Consider the following 20,913-nt stretch of genomic DNA (forward strand, 5'->3'; position numbering starts at 1 on the left):
GATATTGTATTTTTGGGGGTATTTTTTCTTCCTAATTCCTAATAACATGCATTCTGGAGTAAATTCTATTTCTGTCTGTTATCTCTTGTAGCCATTTATGTATTATTTTCCAAAATCCTTTTGCTTTGGGGCATGTCCACCACAAATGAAAGAAGATGCCTAATTCTTTGTTGCATTTCCAACTTTTCGAATTTAAATTTGGGTAGATTTTTGCTAATCTTTTGCTAATCATCTATCAAACATCTTGTAATAATTTTCTTTAAATGCCACTAGTTTCATAATTTTGCAATGTATGTTTCATGTCTTCACCTAGTCAGCCATATGTATGCTATGCACAATGTTTTTCTCCCATGCTATCTTTGACTATTTCTTCTATTTTATCCATTTCTAATAAGTATTTTTATATTTTTGATATTGTTTTTTCATCCTAACCTGGATGGGGGATGGTTTTGATGGGGGGGGGATAATAGGAGGGCTTGCAGTAAAATATTATGTACATGGGATAATCTGGAAAAATTATCCGTTTCCTTTAAAAAAAATTAAAAACCTTGAGAATTTCATTTGGCCCATTTTATACCTATGATATAAAATGAATACAGTGCATTCAGAAAGTATTCAGACCCCCTTCACTTTTTTCTGTTTCTACAGCTGTTGAAATTTATTTTGTTCTCATTAATCTACACTCAGTACCCCATAATAACAAAGTGAAAACAGAATTTTAGAAATGTCTGTAAATTTATTAAAAAGAAAAACACTAAAATGTTTTGCAACAACACTTGAAATTTTTCTTGGGTACCTCCCATTTATCCTGATCTTTGCTGACATGTTTCTACATCTTGATTGGAATCAACATGTGATAAATTGATTTGGAAAGATACACATCTCTCTATAGAAGGTCTCACAGCTGACCATGCACACTGTAGCAGAGCAAAAGCCACAAGGTCAAAGGAATTGCCTGCAGATTCAGTGTCAGGATTATTGTAAGGCACAGATATGGGGAAGGTTTCGATATTTTTTTTTACCGCACTGAAAGTTCCTAAGAGCACAGTGGGCTCCATAATTTTCAAATGAAACAAGTTTGGCACAATGAGGACTCTTCAAAAAACTGATTGTCTGGTCAAGCTGAGCAATTGGGGAGCAGGGCCTTAGTAAGAGGTGAACAAAAACCCAATGTCACTCTGACTGAGCTCCAGAGATTCTTTGAGGATATGGGACAGTTCCAGAAGGACAACCATCACTGCAGCCCTCCACTGATCTGGGCTTTATGGCAGTGGCTAAAGGGAGGCCTCATTGCGGAACACATGCTAGCCTCTTTGGAGTTTCCAAAAGTACACTTGAAGGACTCTCAGATAGTGACAAACAAGGTTTTCTGATCTGATGAAGCTACGATTGAACCATTTGGCCTCAATTCTAAATGTTATGTCTGGAGGAAACCAGGCACAGCTCATCATCTGCCCAATATTCTCATCTCCCACTTCTGAATGTACGACTGTAACTTGTTGCTTGTATCCTTGTGATTTATATTAATATTGATTGACTCCTGATTGCTTATTTGAACCCTATGACAATCATTAAGTGTTGTACCTCATGATTCTTGACAAATCTATCTTTTCTTTTATGTACACTGAGAGCCTATGTACTAAAGACAAATTCCTTGTGTGTCCAATCATACTTGGCCAATAAAGAATTCTATTCTATTCCATTCCATTCTATTCCATTCAATTCCATTTGATTTTATATTATCCCAACAGTGAAGCTATTAGAGGGGCGGCATACAATTCCAATTAATAAAATAAATAAATAAATAAATAGTGCTGGCAGCATAATGCTGTGGGGATGTTTTTCAGCAGCATAGGGGACTGGCCAGGGTTGAGGGAAAGGTGAATGGAGCAAAATACAATGAAAATCTGTTCCACAATGCCCAGGAGTGCAAACTGGGCCAAAGGTTCACTTTCCAACATGACAACGATCCTAAAAACATAGTCAAGACTACACAGAAGTGGCTTAAGGGCAATTCTGTGAATGTGTTAGAGTGGCCCAGCCAGAGCCCTGACTTGAATCCTATTGAACATCTCTGGAGGGACCTGAAAATGGCTGTCTATTGACGATTACATTCAACCTGACTGAGCTTGAGAGAATTTTCAAGGGATAATGGCAGAAAATCCACGAATCCAGGTGTGCAAAGCTTATTGTGTCATACCCAAAAAGTGTCAAAGCTGTAATTGCTGCCATACTTATGTCAATGTGATATTTCAGGGTTTTTTAAAAATAAATTTACAGACATTTTTAAAATTCTCTTTTCACTTTATCATTATGGAACACTAGCTGATACCTGTGCTTTGCTATAAAACTATGTGAATTGCTCAGAACCTCCCTGTAAACATCATCATCATCATCATCATCATCATCATCATCATCATATTTATTTTGTCAAGTACATATTGGCAGTATATATAGATATAACACTGTTTATATATATGAGATAGGTACTAATAATATTAGAATAGGGACGGTAGGCACACTGGTGCACTTATGCACGCCCTTTACTGACCTTTTGGGAATCAGGTGAGGTCAACAGTGGATAGTCTAAAGTTTTGGAGGTTTGGTGACAAAACTACAGAATCAGATAGTGAGTTCCAGGCATTAAATACTTGGTTACTGAAGTCGTATTTTCTGCAGTCAAGTTTACTTTGAGCTGGTATCTATTGTGTGCTCGTGTATTGTGGTGGTTGAAGCTGAAGTAGTCATTGACAGGAAGGGTATTGTAGCAGATGATTTTATGAGCTATGCTTAAATCGTGTTGAAAGCAACATAGTTATAAGCTTTCTAAGCTTAGGATTTCAAGTTTGCTTGTGTAAGATATTCTGTTGTGAGTAAAGGGCTCTTCTCATAAAGTATCTCTGGACACTTTCTAATGTCCAAAATGCAGTCTGGGTTCCAGACAGATGAGCTGTATTCAAGGATTGGTCTGGCAAAAGTTTTGTATATTCTGGTTAGTAGTATTATCCAACTCCCTCTATTGGAGAAGAAGCTATGTAAGATTAGGTTAACAACTCTTGATGATGTTGTTGCAGTGGGATTTGGCACTTAGGTCATTTGATATGAATATTCTGAGCTCTTTTATAGAGTGAGGGTCGTCTCCAATGTCTTGTCTATTCAGCTTGTATTTGGTAGTCTGATTCTTTTTTACCAATGTGTAGGACAGAGCATTTGTTGGTTGAGATTTAGAGTTGCCAGATGTTTGACCTGTCTGACACAAAGTCAAGGTCTTTTTGGAGGGTAGCAGTGTTATTTGTGGTGTTGAAGAGTTTACATTATCGGTGAAGAGAACACAGCTGTTTGTAATGTGACTGCAAAGGTCATTTATATAGAGTATGAAGAGTGTTGTTCATAGTATGCTGCCTTGGGTTAACAGTATGCTGTCGCAGTTAACAGGAACAGGATTGGATAGGGCGCTCCCTTGTTTGTTTGTTTGTTTGCTTGCTTGCTTGCTTGTTTGTTTGTTTGTTTAACTTATATGCCGCCTCTCTCCATGGACTCGGGGTTGCTCACAACATTTCGATAAAAAGCTACAATATAAAACATTTCTAAGCCAATTAATAGAATAATTACTTTAAAAAAATTGTCTTAAAACTAGTCATTTAAAAATGAACAATCACATTTTGACCACATTGTCTATTTGATAGGAATGCAGTTATCCAGTCATGTAAGGATCCAGAGATGTCATAGGATTTCAGTTTTAGTAGTAGTTTATCATGAACCACTGAGTCAAAGGCTTTACAGAAATCCATGTAAATTGCTTTTATTGATTTGTCCTTATTGAGATGTATAGTCCATATGTTTTTGCAGTGTAGGAGTTGCAGGTTAAAGGATTTTTTTTCCTGAAACTAAATTGTTTGTTAAAGAGTAGGTTGTTAGTTTCTAGGTGGAGGGCAATGAATTGGTTTATGATTGATAAAAGTAGGTTGTTAATTTCTAGATGGAGGGTAGTGGATTGGTTTATCATTGATTCCATGACTTTGCGTGAGACGTAACATAAAGAGATTGGTCTATATTTTCCTACTAGACTGGGATCTCCTTGCCTGAAGATGGGGATGACCATGGCTAGTGATCACAGGTTTGGTAGAGAACTGGTCCTGAAGAATTTTTCAGAGAGTATGCTTAGTGGTTTAGCTATGGTTGTTGAGAGCTTTTTTAGGAAGTATGCATATGGAATACTTGGAAGTCCATCAAGCCCAATTGATAGAGAATGCTTTAGGCCATGTAGTGCCTTTTCAACATTGTCTTCAGTGAAGTCTATTTGTGGTAAATCATTGTGAGTATTTGTGGTACAACTAGGGAATTTTGGGCATGAGCTGTTGCTGTTTACAAAAACTGAGCCAAATAATGTGCTGAAGAGGTTAGCTGTGAATGTTTTATCATAGCATTCTTTGTTGTTGGGTCTTTTTAGTGGTGGTATGTGTCTCAAGTCCTTGAGTTTGTTACTGAACTGACTCTGGAGCATGCCACATAAAACTGGCCATGGGAAAAATGGGCAGTTTCCCTTACTTGTGTTTGCCTAATTCCATCTGTAAATCTTTTCCTGCATTTTTGCTTCTTTTCCCTTTAACTGGTGTTATAGTAGAAGGAACAGATTCATCTGAACTGAGGAGGAAAATGGGAGGGGGGCAGGAAATATGTCTCTGTGTACCAGTATCCATTGATATTCATCTGGCATCCTGTTGGTGTGTGAGAGAATTGAAGGGTGTTTGGAAACTCAAACATTATTTGCTGTGTGAGTAAAAAGAAGACTAGGAGCCTGGGCATGGCTTAGCTCAACTGTTCATTTGGATCACGTTTCTTTTCGAGTGAGGAGGGGGAGTAGAACTCCTTAGCATCAGAGTTAATAATAATATAATGAATACTCATGCTCTGATGATCATTTTGAAAATCCTTTCTTACTGAGCACCTAGAAGCCAAGAGGAATATATGTGGCAAATTTCAAGTTTGCAGGCTTTGTGGTTGTGGAGATTCCATGATTAATGCTTCAGTGGTTTTCATATATATAAAATGCACAAATATATATAGTAGATTAATGAGAAAAAATTGAATTTCAACATAACATAACAACATAACAAAATGGGCCAAAGTGAAGGGAGTCAGAATGCTTTGTAAAAGCACTGTGTGTTATATGTGTAGACATTTGTAGATTCAATACTATAATATCAAAGACATTTTGGTAAGTAAGAATCTAGAGAATTCTGGATAAAGGGAAACAATAATATGATCAATTTTAAGACAGCAATCTATGTCAAGTCAGTGTTATTAGCTCACAGAAAAGCTCTCCATAGCCTGATACTTAGATCTTAAATACAGATCATCCAAAACATATATGATTTGGATTTGAAGCTTTCTATGATACATACCTAAATATTGTATCACATATCTAATTTATTTAAGAGATCAAAATAAATAGACTGTTGCTTCATACAAATAGTTTCCTGTTCTTATAGAATGGATTTGGCATATGGGCTAATACAAAATAAGAAGGGTTGTTCAACAATTTTTCATCTGTTACCCTTGGTTTAATGTCACACTTTGGTAGAATATTTCAGTTTTAAATAATTCATATATAAGTTTTGAAACATTATATATGAATTGCATTAAGGCTAATAGAACCAGAAGTGTCTTAAATAACTGTGCAAAGTAACTGAAAAACAGAAATGTTCTCTCTTGGTAATTTCTCATTTATCTAAAACCTTTTCATTTTTTCCCCTTCTGAGTTCTCTTACATGTTAAAATCCTTTCTATTACTGTTGAGTGTCCTTCATTCCAAGGCCTTTTGTTACTTATTCTAACAATAATGAGGACAGTAACACTGAGGATGACACATTAATAAATGTTATAAATAAATATTACTACTAGTTTAAAAAATTGAAAATAATTACTCAAAGATAGCAACTGGCTTCAGTTTGCTAGACTATCTTTATATTAAGGTATTAGAACAATACTTTACAATTAGAACAGATAATAATAGGGTAAAAATTAGACATAGAAGCCTATCTATTAAAATACTATAAATAACTTCACAACTTGTATCCAGTATCATGATACTCAGATTTTTATATGAAACCAATCCATATTTAAAATACAAAAGGAAAATAGTTATCTGAGACTGACTTAAACTCTTTTCAGAATGTTTTGTTTCAGCAGATGTTTCTATGAGTGGAAAATGGGTTGAGAGATTTATTTTGCTGATTCTCTATGCTATGCACACCCAGTGCACCATAGAGAATTGAGAGGTCTTTTGGCATAGCAAGGATATGACTACAGAAGAGAGAAGGACATCAGTGAAAAATCATATTTCCACTATCTGTTCATTGAATCATCCATTGAGCCAGAAAGCTTTCAGAACTAAAGGAATGTACAGCTCTTGGAAAATGTTTTGGCTGCAAATAGACTCATTTTTTGTCAAAGGACGTTGTAATTTACAATTCTTATTTTTATATTTTAGCAAACTATATGGAAGCATAAATAATAAATGTCCCTGTTTATTCATATTTTAACATCTGATGTTAACAGAAACGTGTGTGGTTATAAAGCAGTGTTGACTTGATATGTTCATTTGACAAAAATATGTGCATATTTATAGTATAAAAATATTTCCTATTTAACTGATAATAATTTTCCAAACAAATTGGAAAAAGGTACCAATTGAATCTTCTAGTTATGAAGATATCCCAAAATAAAATATGTAACTTAGAAATAGAAATTTAGAAATCTAAACTTATTTTTAATAGTTCAGCTGCACGTAGATCCAAAGTAGTGCAAGTAGATTCCTGTTTCACACTGATGTATTTTCCCCCATAAAAGTTGAAGCAATTTAGTGAGGAGCAGCACTTGTCTAATTTAAGTAAAATATGTCAACCTATTTTGTATCAGGTTCTTTTAAATTACAATTTGTGACAGACTCAATTGAAATTTTCAGCCTATCTATGAAAAGAGACAAATTCAAGAAAGAAGTGTCAATTAGCCCAACTAAGAAGTCTAGGAATGATAGCAAAATAAGACCTCTCAGTAGGGTCCGAGAGTAATGTTCAGAGATTTCTTGTGATCTGTCAGATCATTTGGGAAGATCTCAATTTTTTTAATGTCAATTTGGACTATGGTTTATGGAATATATCTCCTATAACACTATAGCAATATTGTGAGGTGTGGAAGCCCTGTATATATTGCTCCAGAAGGATCTCTCGAAATTGAGTGAATGGGCAACAAAGTGGCAAATGCATTTTAACCTAAACAAGTGCAAAGTTATGCACATCTGAGCAAGAACCCCAATTATGCCTACCAACTGATGGGGGCAAAACGTTCTGAGACAACCCAAGAAAGGGATCTTGGGGTTTTGGTGGACAGCTTAATGAAGATGTCAACCCGGTGCGCAGCAGCAGTAAAAAAAAGCAAATTCCATGCTTGGCATGATTAGGAAGGGAATCTAAAATAGGTCAGCAAGCATTCTATTGCCTCTGTACAAATCGATGGTGAGACCACACTTGGAGTACTGGGTACAGTTCTGGGCACCACACCTCAAGAAGGATATAATGGAACGGGAAAAGGTGCAAAAAAGGGCAACAAGAATGATAAAGGAAATGGAGCACCTCCCTTATGATACCAGGTTACAACACCTTGGTCTCTTCAGCCTTGAAAGACGGCGTTTAAGGGGTGACTTGATCGAAGTGTATAAAATCATGCATGGTATAGAAAAGGTGGATAGAGAAAAATTATTTTCTCTATCACACAATACTAGGACAAGGGGGCACTCCCTAAAGCTCATAGGTAAGAAAGTGAGGACAAATCAAGGGAAATATTTCTTCACCCAGAGGGTCGTTGATTTATGGAATTCACTTCCAGAAGAAATCATGACAGCTGTCAGCCTTGATAGCGTCAAGGCAGAATTAGACAGATTCATGGATGCCAAGCATATAGATGGTTATTGAAACGGATGTCCAAGTGCTGCCTCTATGTTGGTTGAGGCAGGCAGGATTCCCTTGAGTACCACGTGTTGGGGGTCAAGGGAAAGGGAGGGTCTTGCCTTCTCTTTCTGCTCAAGATCCCCATGGACAATTGGTGGCCCATTGTGTGACACAGAATGCTGGACTCGAGGAGCTTTGGCCTGATTCAGCATGGTTCTTCTTATGTTCTTATGTTCATTCATTTATTAGATTTCTATGCGGTCCTTCTCGAGGCGACTCATGTGAACATGGGGATGGTGTAGCAGTTATATGAAAAAAGACCATGTCCCCTTTTTTCAGAGTTGTAACTTCAAATGGTCACTAAACAAATGGTTATATGTCGAATAATGGTTGTATTTTGCTTAAAGAGTTTTTATTTTGTTTTAAGTTGTAATCATTTATACATGGAAGGTCAGTAGTCAATGGAAGGCACATAGCTTTAGGTTTATAAGTATATATATATTTTAAAATTAGCTATTTCCAATTTATTGATCTGAGTTTTCACCAAACTTTCTCATGAAATGTTATAATTGATTAAAACAATGGGAGATTTAGTAGCTAATTTGAGCTTACGGTCTCCAAGTGTTAAGGAATTGACTCTTGGCTAGCCATGGGGCAACAACAAGTTTGAAAGTATAGAAGGAGGAAAACAACAATACATTGTTGGGGAAATTATTGCAATCTTGTTCAGGGGCCATCTTAATCCCAATGCCCTTAAGGCAGTAGGCTATTTTATCTAGTGCAATAAAAAGAGGAAATGTTACTTTGGCACACATTCCTTGGTTCCTTGAAGATTTCACCTTCCACAGAATTTGCTCCATGGACTACAGTAATACCTTTTGTCTGGCATAGGAAGTGGTGAATGAGAATGACAATATTTAAGGAAAATACCTCACCTAATTGTTTTTTTAAAGGGGCCCAAGATGCTGTTGATCACAATGGCAGTTTGGACTGGATATTTAATTTTTGGTTGCAAGAAATTTAATCATGTTGTATGACTGTTCCAAAGTTGTTAGGATTTGCAGATGCTAAGTGATGGATGTATCAAAAGATGGTTGCTAAAAGAGGGCAGTTATCTAATCTGTGTCAAAAATTTACTTCTTTTTTATAAATTTAAATTTCAGGATAATAATCATGGAGAATTAAGCAACATACAACATGATCAGTTGTGATATTAATCATATGACATAACTTGTATTATTATATATTATTGATACAGTAGTACCTCTAGATACGAGCTGCTCCACATGCGAGTATTCCAAGTTACGAGCCAAGACGTGAGCAAAATTTCTGTTCGACACCTGAGCTCAAATTCAGGATACGAGCCGAGCTTCCACTAGGTGGCGCAAGAATCCCTTGCTTCCAGTTATCTCAGCACGAAAAACAAAGTCTAAAGACATTCGTTCGAGATGCGATTTGATCGACATATGAGCTCGGGTCTGGAATGAATTAGACTTGTATGTCGAGGTACCACTGTATATTAATTGTGTAGTGAGCAGGCTGAAGACAAATGGAAACTTCTTTAGGCTCAGCTTCTCCTCATTAAAGGATTTTTAAGTGCTATCTAAATGACCAAGTAACCAAGATTTCAGTTCAAACACATTTTCTAAATTGTAATTATCCTTGAATACTTATTTCAATGTTAGCTTGTATTGAATTCTATTGTAATTCCAATAAAAGATATTTCTATATTACAAGAAGTGGTGTTATATTTTTATTTTTAATTACAACTCATTAATTTGATCCATTTTTTCCTGTATTCACACATTTCTCAGCTCCCTGTGGAGGCCAATATACTGGATCAGATGGAGTAGTTTTATCACCAAATTATCCTCAGAACTACACTACCGGGGTGACTTGTCAATATTCAATTACAGTTCCTAAAGAATTTGGTAAGTTTGACTTTTCACTAAGCCTTTATTGCCATTAATTCTTGGTGGTATTCTTGATACATAATTTGTTTTAAAGAGTTTCAGTAACATCTTAGTAACCTCGGATTGGATTAGTTAAAGATCATTGTTGTTTATGAATGTAAACATAACATTTATTTTATTATTTGCTTATTCTCTTATTTACTTATGAGATTTCAGCCTGCATTTCTGTTTTATTTTCTCAAAGAGTAGCCTATAAAGATAAAGTAAAATATATGCTAAAGGGCACTTAAAAGCAGAATTAAGGTAGAATACTGAAATAAATTAAGGTTTGACAAAAAGTATGGGTCAAAATTTACTTCCTAGGGAGTTTGGTCTACTACCAATGAGTTCTTCAAGAGAAGGCTCTTTCCTACATAATAGATATCATGAGGTATATTTGGATAGCAAGTGATTTTTAAAAAGCATTTGCTAATACTCCAGCTCTCAAATAAGGTAGTCATTTTCAATTCCCTTCAGGATAAGGACAATCAGAAGCGGGGAAGGCAAAATTACTTCATTGAGTCCGCACTTGGCATGAGTAGTAATAATCTCCCTTTACTGATTCTTTTCTCAGGGTTAGTTGTGTTTTGGAAATTATATGACAGAATATTGAATGGTATTTATCTTCACTATGTTGTTATCTAGTAGATTATTGCATCAAAAGCATTTAAGGACTGCCACATAAACTGAATACTGACAATATAGCACCATTAGGAAACAGAACATCTGATTGTCGCGATACTGAAAATGATTAAAGTCCGTTTGAACTTTAATTACCGTGGAGGTGATGGATGGAAGCTGTTTAGTCATTTGTTCAAAACAAGATTTCCTTTATTATAAAAGTAGAAAATAAAACATGTCCTGGTGGACAAAACAACAAATACGTCTTACATGATGGTGGATAGAAATAAGAATGGAGATTTTAGAATGAAGAAGAAGGAAGTAGTGTTAGATGTGGCAGGATATTACATCATAATAGGAGGAACTTAATAAAGCACACACAGTTAACTATTTAATTACTAAATGTCTCTGGGGCTGGCAATATTTAGCATGACACTGATATCCTATTCCTTCATATTGTGCCTGCAAGAACTCAAATCCACATTAAAAATATTAAAACTCTTAATGAAATCAGCCAAAATCTCCCAAGGTTTGGAAATCTTGTCAGAATTTGGTGTTCCATCTGAAATCTTACAGATTTTAGAGACTGGAATATACACATATAAATATACATATGGTCACATACCAGAGGCAGATTCCTACCAGTTCTAACTTTTCCTTTAGAAACGTTAATAGTTCGGCAATGATGTCACAGAGCCAGTTTTGTCAGTGCTTCAGTGGGCACTGCCATCTTGGATTTTATTTATATGTGTAGGCAGAAGCTAATTTTTGCTTCTGTGCATGTGAAAAAGCTATTTTTTAATTGCTGCAGGCACGCGGGCATGGTGCGACCCTGAGCAAACCAGCAGCAAAAGGATCCAGAAACCATCCCCGTCACATATATACATATATACTCATGTACCAGAGACTACTTGTAACAGCTTTGTGAGCCACCCGTCATAGGTTTTGAACAATTGGCACTGATATATTGGAAGACCTTTAAAACAGCACATGGATTTCCTAGTTTGTCCAGAAAGCTACTAAATACACCCTAGTTCTTGGAATAGCCAGGAGACAGTGAAACTATTAATTATTGCATGAGCTTGTTAACATTAATAATAATAATAATAATAATAATAATAATAATAATAATAATAATAATAACAACAACAACAACAACAACAACAACACATATTATTATTAGTAGTAGTATTATATTCACAAAAAACAGTAATACACAGCAAACAAGATTTATATGCTGGATTTTGTATCACAATATCACAAGTCGAACACTGCCCAAGCATCTAGGACTGTGTGATGTACTTTCATATGATAGGTACAGATCCAAATACAGTGGCCTTTGGAACTGACAGATCGTGATTTTGTCAATGTTTATTGTTGATTATTATTAAGATATTGTTGATTATTATTAAGATCTTAATAATAATAATCTTAATAATAAAGATTATTATTATCATTGTCATTGTCATCGTCATCATTATCATTATTAATTCAACTTCTATACTGCCCAATCCCGAAGGTCTCAGGGCGGCTTACAACAATATAAAAATACAATTTACAATAAAAAGAAGTCAAATATAAATTAAAACAATAACCCCAGTTAAAACCCACAAATCAACACATACATATCATTAAATATGATTTGGCCATGAAAGATGTACAATTCATGACCCCCAGGCCTGCCAGCAAAGCCAGGTCTTTGTAGCCTTTCAGAAGGCCAGCAGGGTGGAAGCAGTATGGACATCGGGGGAGGGGGAGTTAGTTCCATACAGCCAGGGCAGCCACAGAGAAGGCCCTCCCCCGCAGCCCCGTCAACCTGCATTGCTTAGTTGCCCGGACCCAGAGAAGGCCAACCCTGTGCGATCTTATTGGTCTCTGGGAGGCAGCTGCATTTTTGTTATTCCCCTCCCCCCAATTAAAAAAATAAACAATTCCAACATAACCAGCACCAGTGCCAAGCTTCAGGAACAATATAAATGTAACAACATTTTTCCTTTTTTTCCCTGCACTTTGTGGCTTCAGACACAAACATAACCAAGTAAGAATTGAAATAGAATCCACTAGATGTTTGTGGAAAAGTAATTTTCATTTATTGTAGATCTAATATAATTTGTTTTGCAAATAATTGATATTTCCTTTTGTTATTCATGTCTTATAGTTGTGTTTGGACAGTTTGCATATTTCCAAACAGCTCTAAATGATGTAGCAGAATTATTTGATGGAGAACATCCTCAAGCTAGACTTCTGAGTTCACTTTCTGGATCTCACTCAGGTAAATAAAATAAAAATAAATAATACTAAAACTAACTTAGTTTCTTAAGTGTAGAGTTTCAAATCAGAAAATGGAATGTGCCCTTATTTGCATATATTCAGAATGTTTTATTAGGCAATGCAAATATTATATCAAATATTAATGCTTATTTTGGAAATTGAAAGAAACTTATTTTATGCATATGGATATATAAGCACCCATTTCATTAGTAAGCAATGTCATTGATACTTCTATTTTACAGTCACTTTCCCTTCTGGTTTTTGGGAGATTTCTTTTTTCCTTGTCACCAGTCGCTAAATTTTATTTAATATCAGATTATATAAGAATGCTAATAATTTCTTAACCACATTTAGCCAATTTAATTGAGTATCTCAGCATAAAGTAAGGAGGGCATGTGTTTGATTATTAATTAATTATCAAATGTATTATTAAAATTAATAAGTAATAATTAATATTTTGTAATAATAAGTCATTGATCATCAAGAATTAGTCATAATTCATTCATTACAGCAAATTATGGACTTTGATTCATAATTATGTAGCTAATCAAAAGTATTTGTGCAGTCATTCCCTTTGTTCCTGATGTTAAGAAGTTTGTGCTAACTTCCAAAGAAGCTATCAGTAAACTTGGGGAAACCTAATGTATTTTATAATAAACCTCCACTTATTTAGTAAATCTTCTGCTGCCTATTCTTCAATTCATTCCAAATCTGTTGCAGCAGGTCCCTAGTCTTCCAGATCAAGGCCTGGGGAATGAGTACAAGGAGTCTGCCATTGGAAATTGATTCTACCAATGTGATTCTTACATCAATAAAAGGACATTGACGAATTTCACTCAAGTTTTTCAGAGCTCTAAAACTTCTTCAGGAATTTACCTGATAATTGGGTGAAATGAAAATTTAATTGAGAAAGGAAATATGGTCCAAAATATTGTAAATGAGGCCAGGGCAAATGAAGCAAAAAACAGGAGCTTTTTGCACTTTAAGAGCCAGTTCGATTTAAAGCAATAGCAATAACATTTAGACTTATATACTGCTTCATAGTGCTTTTACAGCCCTCTCTAAGCAGTTTACAGAATCAGCATATTGCCCCCGACATTTTACCCATCTTGAAAGGATGAAAGGCTGAGTCAACCTTGAGCCGGTGATGAGATTTGAACTGCTGAACTAGAGCTAGCAGTTAGGTGAAGTAGTCTCCTGTGCTGCCATCTAATAACTGTGCAACCCCAGTTCTTCATCTAGTGATTAAGCCACTAGGCTAGAGAGCAGATTACTTCTAATTCACTTGAGTGACCTTGGGCCAGTCACTCTCCCTTAGCTCAGCTCACCACTCAGGTTGTTGTTGGGGGAAAATACGAGGAAGAACTTGTGTTGGATATGTTCGCCACCTTTAACACTATTTGTTAAAGTAATAAAGGTACAATATGAATAAATTAATGAATAGATTAATGTTGTTGTAATTTATAATAGAACTAAAACCAGACAACTTCACTAGTGAAGGAGAAAGAAATTTAAAGAAAATAAATGTTTCTGAATCAAATGTTTTTAAACAATTATGTTCAATGTGCATAAAATATATAATGGAAATTATATATTATAGAAACATAGAAACATAGAAGACTGACGGCAGAAAAAGACCTCATGGTCCATCTAGTCTGCCCTTATACTATTTCCTGTATTTTATCTTACAATGGATATATGTTTATCCCAGGCATGTTTAAATTCAGTTACTGTGGATTTACCAACCACATCTGCTGGAAGTTTGTTCCAAGGATCTACTACTCTTTCAGTAAAATAATATTTTCTCATATTGCCTTTGATCTTTCCCCCAACTAACTTCAGATTATGTCCCCTTGTTCTTGTGTTCACTTTCCTATTAAAAACACTTCCCTCCTGGATCTTATTTAACCCTTTAACATATTTAAATGCTTCGATCATGTCCCCCCTTTTCCTTCTGTCCTCCAGACTATACAGATTGAGTTCATGAAGTCTTTCCTGATACGTTTTATGCTTAAGACCTTCCACCATTCTTGTAGCCCGTCTTTGGACCCGTTCAATTTTGTCAATATCTTTTTGTAGGTGAGGTCTCCAGAACTGAACACAGTACTCCAAAGTATTAAGAGTATTAAGACATAAATTATATAATAATGACTTCTGTGATCCTTCCTCCCTCCCTTCCCCCCTCCCTCCCTTCTTTCCTTTCTTCCTGACAACAGTGTTTCATGTCCACATATGCAGAAATAGGTTTATATTTATTTTGTTTATGCTTCCTTCCCTGTATTTCCTTTTCTCATCTATAGGAGAGACTCTGCCTTTAGCTACATCCAATCAGATTCTCTTAAGGTTTAGTGCCAAGAGTGGAGCAACTGCAAGGGGCTTCCATTTTGTCTATCAAGGTACTTCTTTTTCCAGTTTCCTTTCCTATGTTTGGCTGTATCAAAAAGGATGATTACTTTGTCATTTGGAATGGAAAATGAAATAAGATATGTTATGTCGGGCAACCTTAGTTACTATCTTTCATCTCTGAAGCTATATGTCTTATTTTCAGATCTATGAAACCAGAATAATTAAAATGTGATGTGAAATATCTATGAAAGATTATATGGTGGATAACTCACAACTTGGTTTCTCATATTAAAGAGTCTGAACTTAATTAATTGAGCACCACATGTAGAAAGATATTGTGCCCAAAGGGGGGCAACCAAAGCAAAATTCAGAGAATATGCATAGGTAATCCAATCCCAATGTTTCTTAAATTCAACTGATGCTGATCTCTGATGTTCTTGGAATACAAGACATTAGAAGAATGTCCATTTCTGTCTTTTGGACATTAGGATGGTTGATTTATCTAACTCCTTGTTTTTTTCAACATACCTGGATGGGTGTCAACAAGCTCAAACTCAACCCAGACAAACCAACTCAAACTCAACCCCCATTACCCTGGGGGGGGGGAATCTTTGACCCCCTCAGAGAGGGTTCACAACTTGGGCATCCTCCTCGATCACAGCTCACATTAGAGAAACACCTTTCAGCTGTGGCGAGGGGGGCGTTCGCCCAGGTTTGCCTGGTGCACCAGTTGCGACCCTATTTGGACCGGGAGTCACTGCTCACAGTCACTTATGCCCTCATCACCTCGAGGCTCGACTACTGTAATGCTCTCTACATGGGGCTACCTTTGAAAAGTGTCTGGAAACTTCAGCTGCGAGAGCAATCATGGGCTTTCCCAAATATGCCCATGTTACACCAACACTCCGCAGTCTGCATTGGTTGCCGATCAGTTTCCGGTCACAATTCAAAGTGTTGGTTATGACCTATAAAGCCCTTCATGGCACCGGACCAGATTACCTCAGGGACCGCCTTCTGCTGCACGAATCCCAGCGACCAGTCAGGTCCCACAGAGTGGGTCTTCTCCGGGTCCCATCAACCAAACAATGTTGCTTGGCGGGACCCAGAGGAAGAGCCTTCTCTGTGGCAGCCCCGGCCCTCTGGAACCAACTCCCCCCAGAGATTAGAATTGCCCCCACCCTCCTTGCCTTTCGAAAGTTGCTTAAAACCCACCTCTGCTGCCAGGCATGGGGGAACTGAGATATACTTTCCCCCTAGGCCTTTACAATTTTATGCATGGTATGTCTGTATGTATGATTGGTTTTTATATAATGGGTTTTTAACTGTTTTTAGTATTGGATTTTGTTATATACTGTTTTATTGCTGTTGTTAGCCGCCCTGAGTCTGCGGAGAGGGGTGGCATACAAATCCAATAAATAGATAGATAGATAGATAGATAGATAGATAGATAGATAGATAGATAGACAGACAGATAAATAAATACAAAACAAAGAAAAAGGGACTTCCTGACCTCTGCAGCTATGCAAAATAGAGTTATGCTATATTATGAGCTCGGGAATTATGTCCCAAATTAGGAATACTAGTAATAATAACATTAATGTTCTTGTATTTCTAAAGTATCGTGGGTAAGCAGAATTTTCTAATATTTTTTGCAAGAAGAGTTACAATACTGTTACTTAAGCAAAATATCAATGAAGTTAATGAAAATTTTATTTACATAAGCATTCATTTTGTTTCTGGATAGAAGATCTAATTTCAATATATTCAACCTAGGTCAGGCTGTGGTTATTAGCAATACAAAACTATATGGATATCTCTTTACAAAGAATTCAGTGAAAATGTTAACTTAATAATACTGTATGTTTGGATTGTAGCCTAAGGCTAAAATACATGGTAATTTTTTTTGGAAATGTATTCAGTTGGATATATAATAATCTGACTGTAGAGGGCTGAAATTCTGCTGGTATAACAGAAATGCAGGGCAAAAGGTCTTAAATCTATTTCTTTTTAACTATGATAGCTACTTATTTATTAATACATTGATGCTTTACTTGCTATCCTAAATATTTTCTTTTAAAAATGCATTTAGCATAGGAATTTAAAATCCATATCTATGTCTGAAATTTTTTATTATGAACAATCATATTTGCAGATTATTTTTGTATTATTTTTGCTTGTTATTTGCTTTTTTCTTAATGCCCAGCAAACAATACAATGCAGTAAAGGGGTTGATTGATATACATTTAAGAGTTCTTTAATTTAAAAACAAGTTTAATATCATGAAATGAAATTTGCTCTTAGTTCTTCTATGAAAAGAAATAAGAAACAAGCAACCACTATATTGGTATTTTCAATCTTATTGAGAAATTTTCCAGGACTGTCTGCTTCTAAATACCTTTAAGAGACACATCTACATTTCTGAATGAACTCCTTTTAATTTATTATTTTATTTTATTTATTGGATTTGTATGCCGCCCCTCTCCTTTACTCTGGCCTACAAATTCACTTCTTGTATTTGTCACCCAGTATTCCAGCCTGATTCAGGTCCATGTTCATCCTTTCTCTACATTGACCTCCATTTGTCACATAGCATTGAAAAATGAAGAATAATTACTATAAAAATGCACTTGATGGCCAATGCTATTTAAGATTAGCTTGTCTATACCAGAGTTTAGAATTAGATTGAGGATTAGGAAGAGAAAAGAAAGTCTATAGCTAACATGATTGCATATTCTGAACAGAATTGTTACAAGATTCAATTTCTATCCTTAGATTTTGATATAATGGAGGTTTTTAATGCCATTTTCTCTATTATGTATTTCATTTTCTGTCATAAAAGCCATCTTCCTTTTTCTCAAAGCTGCATTTTTCTATATATCAGATTGCACAGAAAATTATGATTAGCAGTAGCTGTGCCACAAATGATGAGCTCACCTCTGCAAAACCCCACATTATTGACATTTTGTGATGCTAAAGTTAAATGTCCTCACATTTTCAGTACAATTGTGTTTTAAAAGGAATAATCTGCATTCATTTCTATAATTATACTTCACTTGCTTACTTGCTTCAAAAACAGAATTGTGCAAGACATTAATTTATACATCCATATAAAAATGCTTTTTACGTTGCTCTGATGAAAAGCAATCAGCTATCCTCAATTTCAATGCCTCTTCTATAATGTCCCCCACACCCAAGATCTACATTCACTAAAATTTGACTGAATGTTGCAATATGGCTTTCCATCAGTTCTTGAAGAAGTTGGTGATTGAATTTGATTTCTATTCGCAATTGTAGATTTTCAGTGGTCATTTAAGCATTAATCATTGCATATGATCAGATCAGTACATAATGACAGGACTACAAGAAATGAAAGTGGTGGGGATTGTGGGAAATCCCCAAATGTAAGTTATAGGAGGAATATTTGGAAGGGAGAATGGAGGATGCATTGAGATCATCCAAGGGCATGGGGTGAGGTATCATCAATACGCCGATGATACCCAGTTGTACATCTCCACCCCATGTCCAGTCAACGAAGCAGTGGAAGTGATGTGCCGGTGCCTGGAGGCTGTTGGGGCCTGGATGGGTGTCAACAAACTCAAACTCAACCCAGACAAGACGGAGTGGCTGTGGGTTTTGCCTTCCAAGGACAATTCTATCTGCCCGTCCATTACCCTGGGGGGGGGGGAATTATTGACCCCCTCAGAGAGGGTCCGCAACTTGGGCATCCTCCTCAATCCACAGCTGACATTAGAGAAACACCTTTCAGCTGTGGCGAGGGGGGCGTTTGCCCAGGTTTGCCTGGTGTGCCAGTTGCGGCCCTATTTGGACCGGGAGTCATTACTCACAGTCACTCATGCCCTCATCACCTCGAGGCTCGACTACTGTAACGTTCTCTACATGGGGCTACCTTTGAAAAGTGTTCGGAAACTCCAGATCGTGCAGAATGCAGCTGTGAGAGCAATTATGGGCTTCTCTAAGTATGCCCATATTACTCCAACACTCCGCAGTCTGCATTGGTTGCCGATCAATTTCCGGTCACAATTCAAAGTGTTGGTTATGACCTATAAAGCCCTTCATGGCACCGGACCAGAATATCTTCGGGACTGCCTTCTGCCGCACGAATCCCAGCGGCCGGTTAGATCCCACAGAGTCGGCCTTCTTCGGGTCCTGTCGACTAACCAATGCCGTCTGGCGGGACCCAGGGGAAGAGCCTTCTCTGTGGGGGGCCCGACCCTCTGGAACCAGCTCCCCCCTGAGATTAGGATTGCCCCCACCCTCCCTGCCTTTCGTAAACTCCTTAAGACCCACCTTTGCCGTCAGGCATGGGGGAACTAAAACATCTCCCCCTTGCCCATGTTGTTTTGCCGTTTGATTGCTTGACTGTGTGCCTGTTTTTTATATATATTGGGATTGTTTTATGAAATTACTAATTTTTAATTGTAATTAGATTGGTGGGCATTGGATTTGTTATTATGTACTGTTTTTTATTATTGTTGTGAGCCGCCCCGAGTTTGCGGAGAGGGGCGGCATATAAATCCAATAAATCTAATCTAATCTATTTCTATGAGTAGATTTATTAGTAATTGATTTCATCCAGCTATTTCTGACTTTTTCACAGTTCTATACTTTTTGATTGATGATAGAATGAATTTGAAAGAAGGATGCAGTTCATATATTGGATGCTTCTTTAGTCTCTATTGCTGAGTTTTAGGCAAGCTATCAACAATCTGAACTACAATCCAGAATAACATGGAACCAGAACAACATCAGTAACTAATCTCATATCCAATTGATAGTTATTTCAAATGGAACTTGTGTTTTATAATTGTTCTCTCTCTATGTATTACTAGGCATAGCTATATTTCATATTCAGTCCAATAGCATTTTCTGAATAACTCTCAAAATTCTAAGAGCTATTATACTGTTCCATGGACATGTTTGTTTTTCTCAAAAAAGTAGTATGATAAAACATTGGAAGACTGACTGAGGCATTGTTAATGTCATAGTTATTGCATGTGCTACCCTCTCAAATTATATAAAATTAAATGCTGCTTAAGAGGATGATTTTTAATATCTTGTCTTTTTCTTAATTAGATATTTACACAATAGAGTACAACTATGGTTTAGTGTTAGATGAAAATGTACATAGCTAATCATTTAAATGTAGTTCGTTTTCATTTTTCCATTACCTCTAGTAGAGACCATCAGGACACTCATATGTCATTTTATAGTGGAGAATGCAGTTAGCACAAGTCAGGGCCAGTTCCGGGATCTAAGCGAATGTAAACATCAGGAAATCAATGGATTCTTTCCTTCTCCTTTCATAATTTGGGGAAAACATGCTGGTTTTCAACTACAAAATAATTGGATTTGATTATACATTATAATATATAATTATAAAAGATTACAAATAATGAAATGCTAAGTGGAAGCACTGCAAAGAAAAGATAGAAAATGTTATAAAATAGTTATACTGTACTTGCTAATTAGCTTGTGAATGGACAGAGCAGAGAGCAGCTTCTGATCATATAACTTTGGCTTGCTAACAGAGTCTTTAATGAGAACTTTACTTGGAGGTCTTTTATGGAGCCTGAACCTGAACAATGTCTACTGTGAACCATGTACCAATGTACAACTCAATCTCATATGGCTTCATATGCTAGTACTGTTGCTATCTTGTCTCCTTATGCAAGAACAGGTAGTCCTTTTTTTAGTGACCATTCAAATTTGGCACTGAAAAAAAATGGCATGACTGTTTTTCATACATATGACTA

At 36.2% G+C, this 20,913-nt stretch overlaps 1 protein-coding gene across 1 annotated transcript in view; it reads left to right on the forward strand.

Moving 5' to 3' along the window:
- Nucleotides 1-20,913, forward strand: part of CSMD1 (CUB and Sushi multiple domains 1) — a 1,071,884-nt gene that overhangs the window by 907,010 nt on the left and 143,961 nt on the right. The window contains exons 31-33 of the mRNA XM_070732892.1: nucleotides 9,764-9,880; nucleotides 12,681-12,794; nucleotides 15,094-15,189. Of these exons, the coding sequence (XP_070588993.1) occupies nucleotides 9,764-9,880; nucleotides 12,681-12,794; nucleotides 15,094-15,189 (327 nt within the window). The remainder of the gene's footprint in view (nucleotides 1-9,763; nucleotides 9,881-12,680; nucleotides 12,795-15,093; nucleotides 15,190-20,913) is intronic.

This window comes from Erythrolamprus reginae, chromosome 1, assembly GCF_031021105.1.
Source record: "Erythrolamprus reginae isolate rEryReg1 chromosome 1, rEryReg1.hap1, whole genome shotgun sequence".
Classification (NCBI taxonomy): Eukaryota; Metazoa; Chordata; class Lepidosauria; order Squamata; family Dipsadidae; genus Erythrolamprus; species Erythrolamprus reginae.